The following is a 17721-nucleotide window of genomic DNA, read 5'->3' on the forward strand; positions in this document are numbered from 1 at the left end:
TCATCTGGAATTCATTTGACTTTTCTCACTTCCAGTATTTCAACTAAAAAGCGGATGTATTTGCCAGCGATAAATGCAGCTCCTCGGTTTATCATACGATTTAACCGGTGATGCCTTGAGCTGGACCACAAAGTATTTTGGAATGAAACACAATCTTACCGTAAAGAATCATGTTAAGCCTCTAATCGAAAGATAAAATAACACGAGAAAGCCTACAGAAGGAAAAAAGAAGCTAAAAACACATAACATGAAGGATGAGGAAAAGTAGTGTGGGCTACATCTCCCCTACGATATAACAACATGAGGTCATTTAGAAGACACACCCCTTACATTATTCTTTTTTAGGTGGCATTAAGCTTGATGGAGGTAGAAACATTGGCACATTGTTAAGAACTAAAATGCAAATAAGTGCAATGGAACTGCAAAAAAAGTGACATTTTCAAATCTGTACACATGAGAATGAGTTCAGGAGAATCTGCAAAGGTTTTTTTCATGAATACAACCAATATTCATGTTGGGGAAACAATGAGGTCATGATAGGCCTCATAACCACCTCTCTTGCTCTTACTCTTGCATTTGCCGTCGCTATTTTTATCATCGCCCATTTTCTTCCTCTTGTGTTTTGAGATTATTCGTTTTATGTTACCTTTCATTTTCTTTCCCCTCGTCCCCCTGTCTTGGTTCATTCTCTCAAGTATACTTGTTCAAATAAAAGATTATTATTTTTTTTTTTACTTTTTAAAATGATTTATTTTTATGTGCATGCTCCACGTGCTTCCTCTCCGAGTTTGGTGCATTTCTGTGGCAGCATTACTTTTTTTAGTGAAGGTTACCACAAAACTTGGACTTTGGACTTTTTTTTCCACATACTTTCTGAAGGCCTGACAGTAAATAAAGTATTATTAATTATTTATACACAACCCCAATTTTACTGCTGTATAATTGCACACTTTCCAGACATTAAAGCAGAGTTTTTGTATTTAGTATTGAGCATTGATTGTATGTATTGACTTTAATTCTCCCCATACTTCCCATCATCAGGAAAATAAGTGTCTCTCAGTGTGGTTTTCTCAACATTTAATCACATTTGTTTGGCTTACCACAGTGAAGGGTTTGGTCATAAATCATTGCATCAATGGCGCTGTTTCTTCCTCCCCACCCTTTCTCATCGACGGATCCACAGTATATCCCCCCCCCCCCCCTTTCCTTCCTCACATGCTCACTCCAAACGATGGATTTTAAAGACCCCTCTGTGAGTGGTGGAGAAAGTTTGCGCGCTACCACCGCCACTGGCTGTTGCAGCCCACTGTAGTTTTTTTTTTTGTGTGTGTGTTGCAGGACAATCCAGGCTCCTCCCCTTTGCACACAGCGTCACCCGATCCCGATCTCTCCCAAAGCTTCAGCCACACTCAGCAGAAGCAGCAGCACATTGTGCTGATCAGCGGGGGCAAAGCAGGATAAGCGCAACCCGTTCTATTTCCTATTTCGTCTCATCCGAAGTCAGAGGGAAACAGGAAAGCTGGGGGGCGCGTGAAACCTCACCCTCATTTCCACACAACACAGCAAGTCCTGCGCGTGTGCTGCGTTCAGCTCGAAGCGGGGAACTTACTGGGGAACAGTGCCAGCAGATTATCTGTAAGGTGTTGTGTCAGTTCTGCGGAAGGAAGGGAAAGGCGACATTTCCCGGGAGGAACTCCGCAAGTCTTGGAAACTTCCCAGTGAAGCATCGATTAAGGACCCCCCGCCCACTTTGCCTCTATTCCACAGTATACTGGGAGAGAGAGAGAGAGAGAGAGAGAGAGAGAGGGAGAGTTGTGCAGCCGCTGCGGTGCATGGAGCAACAAAGGCTGAATGGTTAAACTCGAAGAGCCGCTTTGAAAAGAGCCCAGCTCTCGTTGCTCTGCGTGTTTTCCTAAACACACCATCTGCCTCCGCTTGGATCGGGATCATTTGTGGGACCCGAACAGCTGCTACTTTTTACACTAACTCTCGCCGCGGACGCGACATTGATGCTCGGGCACCGCCGTCATCCCCCTAGTTTTGCGAAAGTCTGCTTCTGCGGCCGCTCACTGAGGGAAGTGGACTAGTCGGTGGCCAAAGTGGGATTTGCAGAAGTTGCACACATTTCACCCACTCGCGGGTTTACAAGAGTAAGATCCGGATAGTCGAGGTGCCATGGCGATGTGCGTGGGGATGTGGATACTCCTGTTGGCGCTGCACATCCACGGTAAGTCGCAGGAAACTCACTAATCCGACTGATCTGCCTTATTTCATCATCATCATCATCATCATCACCACCACCACCCCCCCGCCTCCTCATCCATCTCTTTTCGCGCCCCATTGCGCGTGTGTATTTGTGCAATGGCACGCACTTAATTAACGCATGAATGAGTGGATCGATGCGATCGCTTGCGCTTTGCAGCAACATGTGCAAATGAGAGTTTGTAAGTGTGCTCTGTGTTCAGCAGCCCCCCTCACCCCCCTTCGCCAAACGGCTGCAGAATACGTATGTGGCTGCGAAAATAATGAACTTACCCGAGCTGCAGGCAGATGGCGACATGTGCGAACCCGTGCAGGCCAGTCAGTCAGTCAGGCAGTCCGTGGTCTCCCAAGTTTTCCAATATCTCATTGTAATGGTAGCTCAAGTCCCTGCGTAATTACACTTTAAGTACACTTTAAGTCAAACCCCATGTTACTGTGTGAATGAGTAACACAGGATGTGATGATGATGATGATTTGTCATCCGAATAATAGTCCTAGAAGATCATCTTTGTGTGTTTTATGAGGCTGTGAGGACATATTCTGGTTCACGACCACTGTTGTGAGTGCATTTTTGACATTGTGGCGATATGTTAGTAAGCCCCCACAACATTAAATGGCTTTAAAAGGTTTTTTTTGGGGGGGGGGGGGATACAATTAGGCGAAGGAGGCTGATGATCCGTTGTGGGATCCCTAAAGGGAGAAGCCATGGGTTAGGGCTGGGGTTCAGCATTTATTTCACATGGTTGAGGCAAAGCATGTTGTCAATAAATGTCCTCGCAACTACAGTGTGTGTGTGTGTGTGGATGTGGGGTTAATGGGTGCATTAGTGGCTGATAAACTGACATTGATCACCTTCACATTAAATCTAATGCCAATCAAACCAATGGCAAACGACCGCGTATATATTCACTTTTTCAAGTTTCTTTGTGATCCATGATGCAGATTTTTAAAGGTTTCTCTGACAGTTTCCGGTTTGTTTACATCTCATGCTGCGTTCACGCCTTCAGACGCCTGTCGCACACGACGCGTCTCTCGCCCGAGTTGAAATTTGTTAACACTGGCGAAAAATCATGCCGGCGAATCAGCGTTGAGATTCTCTGGATGACGTCACGTACATGCCAGCGGCCAGAGCGCGCTCATAACAGAGGCGGAGACGTATGATTTTTGTGTGTGGGCACTCGGAGCGCTACGACACAAGTTGTCTGCGGAGAAGGAACCGCCATCTTGTGCGTCACAACGCCATAACGAATTTCACCGTTTCGCTCGTATGGCTTTGAAACACACATTACGGCGGTTTCGTCACTGCAGACGTTTCCACAACAGCCCGTTACTTCTGTTTTAAAACACTTGCGTCACTAAATGTCCAAAACTGCATCTGGTGTGAACACAGCGTGTCTGGCGCCCCTGTTTTTGAAGCAACACATGGGAGAGGGTCGAGTGTGGTCAAGAAATGTGGGATCGTGTTTTGAATGGCACCAATGTTCTCTTGACCAACTGCGGAATGTACGCGGTTTGGTGATGTTGCTCCAGTGACGAGTCTAATAGTGGAATATTTTGTTTCATTTGGCCCAATACTACTTTCTCTCCACGGAACCCATGGACGACCACGACTCTGACCTCGTTCACATGGAAGCTCGTTATGACCTCATGTGTTTTGGACTGATTGAATACTTTGATCAAAAGGCCCTGTCTGATTTACATTGAGATGATCCCTTTGCTTGTGGAGAAGATCAGGATTAACTGGTTCTCTTGGGATTTGTGGAGGGCATCTTTTGAAGCTGTTCATTCAAGGGTGTGGAAAATCTCACTCAAAAAAATTTGCTCTTAAAGTGTCCTAGAAATGTCTTATTTCAGCAAAGCAGGAGGTGTTTTTTTTCAAAGCCTAATTAGACTCCATGCTGTATTTCACTCTTTATTTCACATTTTATAGATGTGGTGTGTTTTTTAACAGAAGAGTCTGCATAATTCATTCTCTCAGACATCCCATCATGAAGGGAAAAGGGCTTGGAAACATTTTATTTCAACAGTTGTTTGGAGCCATTTCTTTTGAAATGCAAAAAAAAAAAACAAGAATGTGATCTTTCGCCCTGAGGTTAAAGGGCGTGGCCATAAATGCCCGGCGTCTTTTATGTTCTAATTGATATACAACGTGTTCAAGACTCTGCCCTCATTACCCAAGCACAAACAAGTGGGAATGGCTCGAACAAATGCAAGTAGCAGCAGAGCGCGTTCCCGTTATCCGTCAGGGAAAACCATTTGCGCCAGTCATGGTAATTACCATTTGAAGGAAACACAAGAGTGCCAAATTCATAAACAGAAAATATTCAAAGCTGCTTGCCAATAGATTATCAAATAAGAGGAACATGGAGAATAATGGATGTGTGAATAATAACAGCGACTGTTCCCCCACTCTTATATTATCTCAGTCGTATTCCAGACTGGTATTTAATTGAGTGTGAATTGAGTTAGCATCCAGGTGGTTGTTTATGGTTTGGCTCCATCCTTGGGCGCTGATTTTGTACAGACTCGTATGGATATCACTCTCAGTGGTGGGATAAGCAGATTTTCCAGCTCTAATTCTTCATCTTAGTTGGATTAAACATTTGGGAAATAAACTACTGAATGGTGGACAAGCATCAACTTTGAAGGTATTATTATTCTGGCTCCGAAATGATGTAGCTGTGAATCGCAGGCTGTGTAATAGCTTGGCGCCATGAAAGCTAAAATAATTCCGCTTCAACCCCCCTGTTGTTCGGCACTGTCAGTCACCGCGTGCAGACTCTCATGCGGGTTTCTCTTTAATACCGCATCCCTCGCAATATCAGAACGCCGCCGCATTATTTTGCACACCGACGCCCCCTTTTGTTGTGTTAATATCCTCTCACATGGCATCTCCAGAGAAACGTAATGCTCTCTGTTTCGTTTTGATAGGCCGCGTTATTGTCTAGACTCTCTAGGGTTAATTGCGCAACTTATTACCTGATGTCTATGCACAGTCTTGTCAGCAAACACACGACAGCTCCTTGTGACTCCTGACAAACGCACACATGCTGTGCTGCTGCAGCGTGTTGTTCAGGCCCGTTTGAAAGCACATTGAAAACCGCCTTTGTGCTGGAAATGTCACATACTTTCTTCGCGTTGATTGATTGACTGAACAGTGGGGGGGGAGCGGGTCTGAGGACATACGCGCACATGTTTATGAAGAGGGTTGAAATAGATGTTTGATGTTGAGCAAGCTTTCCTCAGATGTAATGGGAGGAATACTTCTTCCCGTTTCGAGCGTTGTAATGAGCATTTTGAATTTGCTCATTTCTACTTTGTAAATGAGCGAAGTCAAAGACGGGCAATTACACTTTTCCCTCAGAAAACTCTAATTGCCTGTCCGTGAATATTGTGTTTCCCTTTTAATGATAGCTGTGATACAGTGAAATGGAGAGAGTCGCGATGGCATTGTTGGGCCATGAAGGTTAGTGCCAACGCAAATTGCTCTGATCCTCATTCCCTTGGGGATTTCTCCCTTTGGTTCCCACTGAGGTGATGGATGGATGAGAGAGAGCTCAGAGACCTGGGAGACGAGCTTGAGTGGAACTGACAGGAGATTAAGCTTCACTTTTTTTTTGCCACAAGAACTAACAGAGGCACTTGGACACTCAAACTTCATCTCTTTCGGCATTTAGCACATTGTGCCTCTGCTGTCAGGTCTTTGGCAAATCCTCCTCCAAACACTGCGTGAAACGTCTCTGTAAAGCGTCTTTTCTGTAATTGTGGAAAAGGACGTGGGCCTTCATCAAGAGAGAGTTCTCTTTCAGTGTCGAAACGGTTAAATTAGCGAGAGTCGATTTCTTTTTTGTAACTTTGATGCTATTCAACCCTGACATTAATAACTGACTTTTGTGATTGGCTCACAAATGGACAGTTCGGGTGTGAAGTGTATCTTGTGCTCCAATCCCATGGTCTACGATTATCTTAATGTCATTTAATTGGTCAGTTATTCCAGATTCCCAACCAATGTCTTGATTTAGTTGCAATAGTTGTGAAAATGTCGACCTCTGTTTCCTAAACCTCTTAATTACCTCTGGTAATTGTTTGCGTGTCACTATGTTTCATATGTGGAGTTATTTCATTACATTACACTGATCAATACATCGGTTCTTACTTTTTCCCAAGTAGTTTCGAGCCCCTCCCGACTCGGCTCCCTGTTCTCTGCGAATAGAAATGACATCTCCGCGTATTTACCTCAAGAGCAGGGAAGTTTGTAAGATCACAAGTGATGGAGACAGATGTAAACAGATGTATGTCGAGTATGTGATAAGATGAGACCTCATGACGGAAGTTAATATCAGGTGTGAATGGTGGCTTCCTTCCTCCTCGCTGACATACATTTCCAAACCCTGTGGTCCGTGCATACAAGCTGCGTATTGCGAAATAGATGAATAAAACATGATAAGCTAAATAATGGAAAAGGTTATGACAACATTGAGTGTTCGGCGTGTGTGTGAAGAAAGCTCCGCAAACTGGTGCTGAAAAATGAATTCCTTTTTTTCGTTCGTTTGGGAGTTTGTAGTTTTAAATGCGGAATTTTGGCCCCGATTGGGATTAAATTAATGACTCATGGTCCCGAGCGAGGAGTTCACAACTTCTCTGCATGTCTCTGATGATGAAATTGTTTGGAGCTGAATCTGTTGCCTCTGAATGATGATGCTATTTCAGGGAAATAAGGAAGTTTAGTCAAATATCACAAGCAGTGTTTGTCCCAGACACTGGCCGTCTACGGTTACTAGATATCGTGTTGTCAGAACACGGAGTTCATTGTCAACATGCAGTGTTTTTGATTGGCTGTTAGCGTAGAGTGTCCCACTCCCACTGCCCTACTCTACGTGTACGGAGCCACCGCGCTGAATCAGGATGGGTAACACGTTTATCACGTTTGCACTGGCTTATCGCGCTGCAGCTACAACGCTACGCTTTAAGTCCTTGAAATTCTTCTCGGGTTTTTAACTCGAATCACAGAATCAGCAAAGTAAAGGAGAGGGAAATCAATAAAGGGGGATCAAATCTAACCCTGCATGTATTCTGATTTGGCATTAATCTCTTGAGTCACTCGTTGTGTTTAGCCACTCCTTGTAAAGGGATTAAATGGTTAAATTCCTGCTCTGCTCTTGAGAATGACAATGGCATTGACTGACTGACTGACTGACTATGCTTGTTCCATATTTTCCTTGGCATTTGTCAGAGAGCTTTTCAAAAAAAAAATACAATCTGAGGATTGGCTTAGTAGAGTTCCTGAGATGATTTAAATCTTCTCTGGAGAAATAAAGTAAATAATCTCAGACGCTGGGAGGGATTCTGACAGTCTGTACTATTTATGTGACACCGGGCAACAAGGCTCGCCAAACATTTACGTTTACATTTTGTAGTTTCAAGATGTAATCGGTCATTCAGTTAAAATAAATGTGATTTATTTTAACACATCGACTTCCATCAGTTTCTTTGTTTTCCCATGCTGCCGTGTGAAGGGAGTGCAGCCTCTTAATGCATCATTTATTTATTTTCCTTGTTTCAGTCATATGGAAACGTCGTTCTTTGCAAAACTGGACCATTCCTGGTCTTCCCACTAAGGCTGCATGCCTTTTTAAAGTAAGGCACATGTGATCAGTATGCTCCCCCTGCCCTTGTGTGACTGACCGAACAAGTCAATTTACAACAAGGCAGCCGGACTGATGTGCTTCCATTAAAGGGCAGAGAATTACTAATATCCAGTCAGCGAGTGGTCCGGGGATAAAAAGGAAAATTGATCCTTTAAAGGTGGAAATATGGGATAAAGTGTGTTGTAGGGCCAGACCTCTGACCTGATACCAGTGCTGCCAAAACCCATCAGACAATGTCACCGGGGCCACATCCACACTAATTTGCTTTTTGCTGTTTTTGCACCTGGTGTCCACATTCCTTTAAAGTTTCTCAGCCTCTAAAATGGAGACCTTTGCTGGTTTGAAGTCTGGAGTCTTGAGGACACAATCACCTACTGTACATTTAATTACACGTTCAGTGGTGAACGCAAAAAGTAACCATTTGCCAACACTTAATGTCAGTCGGTCTAAGAAGGGGAAACATCGGGTGCCGTCTCACGCTATTGCTGTTCTACATTTCTGCTAGTGGCCGTCTGTAGGCAGTTGTAGGAGCAGGCTTGTTTACATCAGCATGAAGTTGTAGTTGTCAGGGTTTAGATTTAATGCTGATATGACAATAACGTGCCCTTATGTTGATGCTTTTGCTTTCAGCTCTGCCTCTCATTGTCCGGTGTTCAGTCACGATGTCAGTTGACATACAAGTCACAGGCCTTTCATTTAATACATACATTGAAGATTCCACTGGCCCCAGTGCCAATAATAACAATAATAAAATCCCACTGTTTATACTTCAGAGTTGAAAGGTAATAGTTTTCAGGCAATGAGTTTGAATTTGCCATTTAATTCATGAAAAAAAACAGCTTGCAAAGACTTAAATTCAGATCAGTTCTGGCCTTTTTTTTTAAATATATCTGTGACCTCAAAGAAGTCAGCTAATGAGACGCGGAAAAGTGTCTCTACAACTTCCGACCAAAAGCATCTGCAACGCCGTTCAAAAAAAAAAGATATTTGTCAATCCCATTAGCCCGCTCACCCACTGCATATGCCATCCACTAATAAATATCCGCCGGGGGTGAAGCTGAAATGGAAAAGAAGTTCACAGGGCCTCTTTTGAATGAAAATATCAACCGTTTAATAAACTTGAGCAGCTGCTTTCAATCTTTCAGTCTGAAAAAAAAAAAATCTGAATCAAAGTAGTATCGAAATGTGACACAACACCCGGGGTTCCGCTGGTCTCGGAGCTGATCTCCTGCCAGAACTTTACATTTTTCTCTTTTCCTGTCGGCTCGCGTGTGCGCAGCCCTCCCCCTCCCTCCTCCAACCTCCCACCCTCCCATCTCTCCCTCTCTCGCTCCTGTCTCCTTGCTCTGCCTTTTGAGGATCACATGTGAGAAGGTGAGAGTCGACTCAGTTAGCACTTGACACAAAAGCGGGATTGTTTCGTGAAACGTTTCCCTTTTTTTTTCTTCTTCCTTTTTTTAATGAGTGATGGTGTTCACTCATTTAATATTCCACACTGATATCTCCCTGGGAGCTGACAGTGCTTCAAAGCAACAGTGTGGTTGTAAATGGGCGATGGGGTGGGCGGCAGAGGTAGTGTGTGCGGGGGGGGGGGGGGGGGCTGCTTAGAAAACACAAACACAGGTTTATTTATTCTCCCTGACATATAGCTAAGCCCCCAGTGTGCTGCAGCTCGCTGCAAAGCTCCTTAGTGCCCTCACCCAGTGCAGACAGACGAGCAAAATATGACCGATAACAGGTCAGCGCTGCGTCTGCCACATTTCTCTCTGTGTTGTAGATTCACTGTAAAGATAATTGCTCTTCATCGAAAGTGTTTCACCTGCTTGCAAACGAACGCTTCTCTTAATATTTCGGCTATTACTTCTATCTTCCACCTGCACCGCGGCTGACATGACTGCGTTTTTTTTTTTTTCCTCCGCAGTGCTCGTTATTACGGCGAGATTGAGGTCACCCCCACGCGAGTGGGAGCATATCTTTTTTATTACATGCACATGGTTTAACTTTGCCCTTTTGAAGATGAAGATGATCACAGATATGGTCTGCAGTGTGGCATTGATCCTTCCACTTTGTTAGTAGGGTCTATGCCAAAGCAACTAATGTAGTCTGCTATTGATTCCCCCAGTTTCAGGCCTGGCTGAGTTTCAATCCAAAGTTGCATTATTTTCAGAAAGTCAGGTGAGCCAAATGGCTTCCTGTTCTCTCTGCACGTCCCTCCCCCCTCTTATTTTATTTGTTTTTAAAATAGCATTGCAGTGTTATCAGTCGGTTTAGATGTGTGTGTGTGTGTGGATGAGAGAGTGAGTAATTAAACCACCAGCCCCACCCCAGAGCCAGGAAAGGGGTTCTGTTTATCCCTTCATCTCGAGTTGAAACAGACCTGAGTGTGTCGTAGCACAGTATTATTATTATTATGTATATGCATTTAATCAAATAACAGCAAAGCTGTGGCTGTACTGTGCTCATGCATTCACCTCGATAAATTCAGTTTATTTGCCAGTGGAAGAAAGGGAGGGGGAAAAAAAAGGGGAGGGGCATTCATATTTTGCTCTTCTCATGTCTGACATTTATTAGTCGCAGTTTATAAGAGCAAGGACCAAACTGACAGACTAATGAAGAGAAGATGTGCTCATACTATGGCAGCACATTTAGATTGTGATGAGTTCAGAAACAGAGAAGTCAAACATAAGTTGAAGTGCAAGGCCACAACATTGAAAGATTACATTATAGTTCCTTTTTGCCCATCTGTGAACATCTGCAACGACGTGTCCATGAATCACGAGAACACAACTTACAAATGAATTACAACTATTTGGATCGTCAGTTAATCAGTTTCACTGTTTTCCTAATGCAACACGTTTTTTCCATTTCAGCGTCGTAGATGAGACGCTCTATGGCCCAAACAACAAAATGATTAATTTACAACATAATTACGAGTTTAATCTGTGATGGAGATAATTATTAGTCGCAGCCCGAGTAACATCAGCATTTCTGTGCGACTGTTCAGGCTCCACTATCTTCTCCAGATTGTGTTCATTTGCAGCTGTTTTTCATTTGCCCGTTTTATTGTTTTGGAGAGAAACAAAATGTTTCCCAGTGAACACGGTCGGACATTGTTCAGCATGAGGCAGAATAATCACGTTTCCAGATAACAGGTTCCTGTAACAATAGCACGTGGGAGCTAAAAACGCAGGGCTTTTTAGGTTAAGAAAAGATGGTCATGGCAACTTAGTAAGACTTAAAGTGCAAGGTTGACCTATGGTTCGGATTAAAAAAGGCAAAGCCCCTTTGGTTAAGGTCACAGAAAGATCCAGGTCATATTTGACCCTGACCTGACAGACTTGAAGTCGATGTTGGCATTTTATGAGGGTAACTTTTTATGATTTCCCCTGAAGGTAGTGCTTTTTAAAGTCTGAAAGTTGTACAGTTGCATTTAGAATGTCTGCTGTAACCCCCCCCTCCTCTCTCCCTCTACACCTCCTCCTCCTCACTTCTTCTAGCCTCTTCCAGCTGAATACATTTCCAAGTGGTTTCCACATGGGAGATTCTACTCTGGCAGCACACATCTTACTTGGCTACGGGTCTGCAAGGAGAATTAACCAGTCAGGAATCTGGAGAGGGCTCCGATTGCGGCGAAGGAACCACGCGGGGCCATTTTGTAGTTCGCAATTGTCAGTTGAGCCACGAGGGCGCCAAATGTCACAGCAGGCCGTGTCGGAAAACAGAAGCTTTTGGGGTCAAGGGTCCTCTTCCCTTCTCCCACCCATGTGTCGAAAATATGAGATGGAACATTTATGACGATAAGTTATGCAGATATAAGTGGCCACACAACACCCACTGGCTGACCCAGCACCCACATAGCTCACAGTCTCACAGATGAAGAGTGGGAGGGAAGAGTGCAGCTTCCTGCCTTTTTTTGATGCATCCGAGTTGGATATCTTCTTGTTTCTACAATATGCTCTGTTCACGTAGAGCACAGGCGTCGTAAATATTTATTTGAGATGGATGAAGAGACGTGCGATTGTTCCAAGCTACGTGTATACCCTCTTTGTCAGCATTATGGAACTGAAAATAGAAGCAAAAGAGGAACAAATGTTGGACTGGGAAACTTGATATAGAGGCTGTTAAATACTGCAGCAAAAGCCTTAAAATACCTTCCCTCTTATGACCTGCAGACTCATACCCTTCAGGATGCCAAGTTTTTAAATTACTCTGCAGTCTGTGTTTAAGGATTGTACATTTCTACTTAAATTGTGAGGGAGGAAAATAGGAGTCTATTTGTAAAGAGAGAGAGAGAGAGAGGAAAAAAAGGCCAAATGGAAGATTTACATGTCGACCCTGCAGGGGATTGGAGTCTGTTGAAGGTCATGCTGTTCTTGAATGAGGCTGTGTTCCAGGGGTGATTCTAGTTTGCCTTGAAACGGTGTTATTGGCCGAAGTTCAAGGGGGCTTCTTGCTGAAATAAAAAAGACTTGTGCAAATAAATGTTTATTCAGTATTTTCCAGCTCTTCTTTTCTGTTTCTACGCTGGAAGCGTGTAGACCACCCCCTCGGAAAAAGGAAAAAAAAGAAAAAGTCACACTATACATTAGAGATCTATTTAAACAAACGTAATTGAAAGGATAGCGCGACACATGAAAGAGTAAATTGAATTAAAGGCTCCATAATGCGCCAACAATCTCATCGTCTGCTGAATTAGTTCAATTAGAGTCGTTCTTCATCCCGAGCGCTGAGAGAGATCCAGAGGCTCAGTCAGATCTTTTATAACGAGCGAGTCCGAGTCGTGATGAAGTTGGAAATAAACTGATTAGATTTTGCACCACGTCGCGCCACATCTGTGGTGTTGGGGATATTTTGGTTGGGCTGGAAAAACAGTGAAAGTGATTCAAATGGTGTGAAGCTATTTCCGTATTCTGTGTGTGGGGGGGGCTAATCCCATTGATTGGAGCGGTGGGGTCTGCTCGTGTGTTACGAGTGGAAGTTTCTCTGACCTCTCACTGTCAGAGATCCTCCCTTTGTGTGAGCGATTCGGGGGCAGTGTTATTCGCCACACTTCCTCAGCCCTCCCTAACTCCTCTTTTCACTCTCACACTGCTGACGTGGGGGGGGTGGGGGGTGTTTGTTTTTGCTGGGAAGACTCGGGGAAGGAGTGCACTGAAGCATGGACGTTCGTGTCTGTGTGTCTGTGTGTGATGCCACAGAGTGCGCAAATGCATACAACCATGTGCAGGCCCGAGGGAGAGGCAGCTTCACGTTGCCGGGCCTGTCCCCCCCCCCCGCCCCCCCATTATGACCCACTTTCTTCTCCCTGCCCATCGCTCCCTCTTTAATTGCCGCACAGCACACTGAGGCCATCTGCTCGACTGAGGCCTGTCACCATGGAGATGCTGGGAGGCTTTTCGGATTTGCTGTGGACAGACCAACAGGGATATAGAGGTCATGGAATGGGGGTAGGCAGTTGGATAGTCATGGGACGCCACAACTGTATCGTCTGACAGTGCAATGCAACACCTATAAGAAAACAACAACGGCAAAAAAAAAAAAAAACACATTTTAAAAGAGCCTGAAAGTTTTAACTGAACCTGAAATGATCCCAATGATGCACTGATTCTTGGCCAATACCGATCATGATGTTTTGACATTTTTGTTTCCTTTCAATTTAACGGAAGAGCAACTTCAATAACTTCAACTACCAAAAAATAACAAAACAAAGCCTTCCTAGCCTCATTTTACAAGATTTTGCATTCATGGCCAGATAGACATCTGAGTTAGTCTTATTTGCCAGTGAACCGACGGTCAGTTTGGTGAATATCGACTAATACCAAAGTACAGCCAACAAATAAGTGCATGAAAGTTTCTCAAATTTCCACCGTGGCCAGAATACACATTGATTTTCTCATACACATACTTTTAGAGCTATTTATCTCTGTAAATGCCTGTGCTGCCTCCATCACATGTGTACTCTGATCACATGGATCTGTGCTGCTTTATCATCACCAGTGATATGCCTCAAAGAGTTCACCGCTGAAATACGCCTGTCAGCTGCACTTGCATCAAGCCTTTCCCCTGCGCTTTGTTTAGACACTCAGATATTCCACGCCAATTCCACAGTCTCGTTCCGTCCAATTGTTCAATTGTGACATTTTATTCCGGGATAAGGTTGTGCTTGAATGGCTCTGATGGAGTCTCAGCGTTGACCTCTAGCAGATGCAAAGTGCCGAGTGTTTGGTCGACACTTCATATTTACTCCTCTTTTAAAGGTCAGTATTAGGAGCTGTCATTTCTGAGGTGCCATTTATAGGTCAATTCCTCATTGGTTATCTGGTGGAGTTTGGATCTACTGTCTTTTCTGTGCCACTGAGGTGTAACCTGCAAACTGTATGCTGCGAAAAACATCCACCTTCAAATGTAGGGGCAACCACAGGACACAGTTATTGCGATGTAGAGCCTGTCATGGGAAGTCCAGCTTAGTTGGACCCCGAAATCCCATTCATAATAAAACCTTAATTCTTCTTCACATAGCTTTCTCAGTACACCCATAAACACCACTAATCATTTCAGTCCGAGCGCATGCAGTGATTGGCTGGCTTATCTCTCTCCCTCAGACCCACCCGCCTACCTGTGTGTGTCCTTCCTCTGCACCCACAGACGGGAGCCTCTGCTACAAGCTCGAGTTTGTACACTGCTGAGGCAGACACCCTAGTTTGAAGTTAGAAATTACAGAGAAACTGCCGAAAACATCCTCAAGTGTTACAGCGGTGGGCCGAGAGACTACATGGACTCATCAGTGTTGCTGTTGGTGTTGTAAAGTTGTTTTGTCTCGGCAGACGGTCCAAACAGCGGGTATACACATCCTCCATGGAAATTCTAGTGTGCTGTCTGAGAGTTACAGTGTGTTTCCACTAGTTTTCAGGCCTCCTACATAGAGTGCTGTCAGGATTGGCGACTGATGCCGTCACCGTCTGCTTAGCTGCCTCAGACAGCTTATTTCACTCCTCCATCACCCACCAGTAGCAGCATCATTCGAGGCTGTGGAAGGGGAAAAAGTAGCTGTGTCGATTGTCAAACTCCCAACCGGTGTTTGATCTCTGAGCCGCCCCGAATGTACGGTCAGAACTGGAGTTAACAAGACAATGTACCCAGCGCCTGTAATTGGACTGGACCCTTTTACAGCAGTGTGAGACAGGAGAGAGGAAGAGTTTGTGCCGGGGCCACTCTCCAGTCAAGGTCATCGTGTCGAGTAGTGGATGTGTTGTATTTGTCTGCCGCGCCCCCTTCGTCCTATCACAGCTTATCCAGCTGCTGCTGTGTAGAGGTGGGGTTAGAGCCGCCGCACTCAGTGGGCAGGGCTCTAGATTATGTGCTCGGGAGAGATTAATCAAAAGCATGTAATGTCATGCTATATGAAAGAGGGGACGCTTCCTTCTGCTGACACATATATGCATTCCTGTGAATTTCCCTTGTCCTTCCTCTCGCCGTCAAAGGGGGCAGCAGCACATTTATAGCTGGTGCGCTGATGAGAAATAACTGCCATTAAAGAGGATTATGCCATGGTGGAGTGCTGTGGATGGACCTAGTTAGCTGAAGTGTTTTTCAAAGTCCTTATTGTGCCAAACTTGTGATTGCAGATTGAATGGAGGCCACGGCAAAAAGAGGGCTCTTAATTACCCTTCCGTAAGTGCACATGCTGACTTGACATTGGTGCCTTTTGATTCCGCTAACAAGGGGATGCCTCCTTTCCCCTCGCCTTATTTGAACCAAGCTTTATGACTACTTTTAGTGCCATCCAACTCGGCAGCCGCGGCTGCGTGTGCTCAAAAGCCCACACCGAGAGAATTCCATCCGCTTTTTCATGGACAGCAGAGCGAGGAGAAGTTGTTCGCGAGACAACAGACTGCAATCCACTCAACCACTCAATGGAATATTTATATATTTACCCCTCCGATGCCATTTTGGTTTGCAGAAACCCTGGAGAGGCAAATGCATTAAGCCACTCACTGTATTTACTTGTGTCGGATTGATGCTGATGTGTGAGGGCAGGCCAGAGGATGGAAGATGGGGAAATTGATCATTGGTGAATGAGCGTCGGGGGAATCTCGACATCCTCAGCTGTTTTTCACGCTTTGAGCTCTGAGGATCCATCAAGCAGGAACTTGGTGGTATTTGAGAGTGCAACTGCTCCACACACAGATTACGTTGTTGCCATTTGTTCAGGCATAAACACTTCATTGGCCTGCTCTGTTTGATTGGGCGGTGTCCTTCACTCACCCCGCGTATTACAACGTGCGGTAAACCCAAACGTACACACACGTCAGCACAGCGAAGCGTGGTGCTGTTTAGTGACAACATCAGGCCGTTTTCCAACTCTCACTTGCACAATGTGAAATACTTGAATAAATATGTGACTCACACGTCTCTCTAGGAGTTCATGGGATTGATTTAGAAACACAAAAATGCCGCATTTGACAAAGATGAACTATATGTTTTTATAATAGCCTTTGGCATATTCAGTCACAATCACCACTACATGAAGACATATAATCACAACAATCAAACCAGGACCTGGTTAAGTACAGCTGTCAGTGTAGATGGTGGCCACAGTAGTATTATTTCTAAGGGGAAAAATGGGCTGTTTTATAAATGAGGAAAAGTGGTATTATTTTGGCGAAATTGGCACCTTTGCGTCTGCACAAAATCATAGTTATTTTGTACGATACTGTTACATAGTATAGAGCTATTGTGGAGGACCTCTTTATTCAGTGTGCTGGAATGACAGTCAGGCATTTGCGGGGTAATCCCTGGAGCAAAGGTCTGGTTTATTTAACATTCACACAAAGAGTGGCTCTCCAACGAGGCTCAGCTAAGAGTCTGTATTCTGCAAATACAGGTTGAATAATGGATGATATTCTTTTAAAATTCCCTGTGAGATAAACAAAAGACAAAAAAAAAATGAAAGGCTTATCTTTTAAACCTTTGAGGTGTGCCTTCCCACACACCTTGAACAGACTTCTCACTCGATGTTTTTTTTTTCTTTTAATCTAAAAGGCCCGCAGAAATGTGACTGGAGAGCGAATGAAAACTACCATTCAAGGCTGCATTATGTTTTGAATTAAAGGCATTTTTTTAGGATGGGTAGCGGGATCTCACAGGCATGAATGAGCTCTTTGTAGTGCATGTGTAGACTCATTTGTTTAGCTCTACATAGACCGTGCCGATTTTCATGCGGTGGATGTCGTTTAAGTAGAGTTTATGAATAATGGGAGGATTACGGGCATTACTGTTTCGCGATCATGCTGGTTTATTTGAATCCACGTAATTGTTGATTATTTTTCGGTCTTTTAAATGAGCCTAAAACTTGCTCCCACAGGTTTGTTGCCTGATTTCACTGTGGCTGCGTTTGCCTGGTTCAAATTGTCATGTCATTACTGGAAAACAATTTAGGTCTCAGCTGATTTCGCTGGTTAGAGAAAGGTTTAATAAATAAAGAAGTGTACATCAGTCCTAAAGCCTTTGGAAAGATACAGATACAGCCATCATCTAGTGATGACGGACTGAGATAGTAAAGACATACCTGGGTACGGCCAACACTTGAAGAAGAGGAGACTGAAATCTACCACTTAACCACTTCGGGATTTATTTTTAGGATATTTGCTGTGCAGTTTGAGTTATTGCCTCTAAATGGTCCCAGCTGTGTGTATTGAATGATTTTAAATGTCACATTGCCAACAACTCAAATCAAATTGGTCAGATTGGAAGTAAAACTGGAAAAAAAAATGTGGCTGTGAATGTACTAAATTATCTTCAAATTGGTAAC

At 44.2% G+C, this 17721-nt stretch overlaps 1 protein-coding gene across 5 annotated transcripts in view; it reads left to right on the plus strand.

Annotated features, from left to right (window-relative positions):
* The first annotated feature begins 1416 nt into the window (after window positions 1-1416).
* nectin1b (nectin cell adhesion molecule 1b) overlaps window positions 1417-17721 on the plus strand; it is a 144491-nt gene continuing 128186 nt past the window's right edge. For all 5 annotated transcript variants that reach the window (XM_058633301.1, XM_058633304.1, XM_058633303.1 and 2 more), the window contains exon 1: window positions 1417-2227. In XM_058633301.1, coding sequence (XP_058489284.1) covers window positions 2176-2227 — 52 coding nt within the window. In that variant the 5' untranslated portion in view covers window positions 1417-2175. The remainder of the gene's footprint in view (window positions 2228-17721) is intronic.

The sequence above is a fragment of the Solea solea genome, chromosome 7, assembly GCF_958295425.1.
Source record: "Solea solea chromosome 7, fSolSol10.1, whole genome shotgun sequence".
NCBI lineage: Eukaryota > Metazoa > Chordata > Actinopteri > Pleuronectiformes > Soleidae > Solea > Solea solea.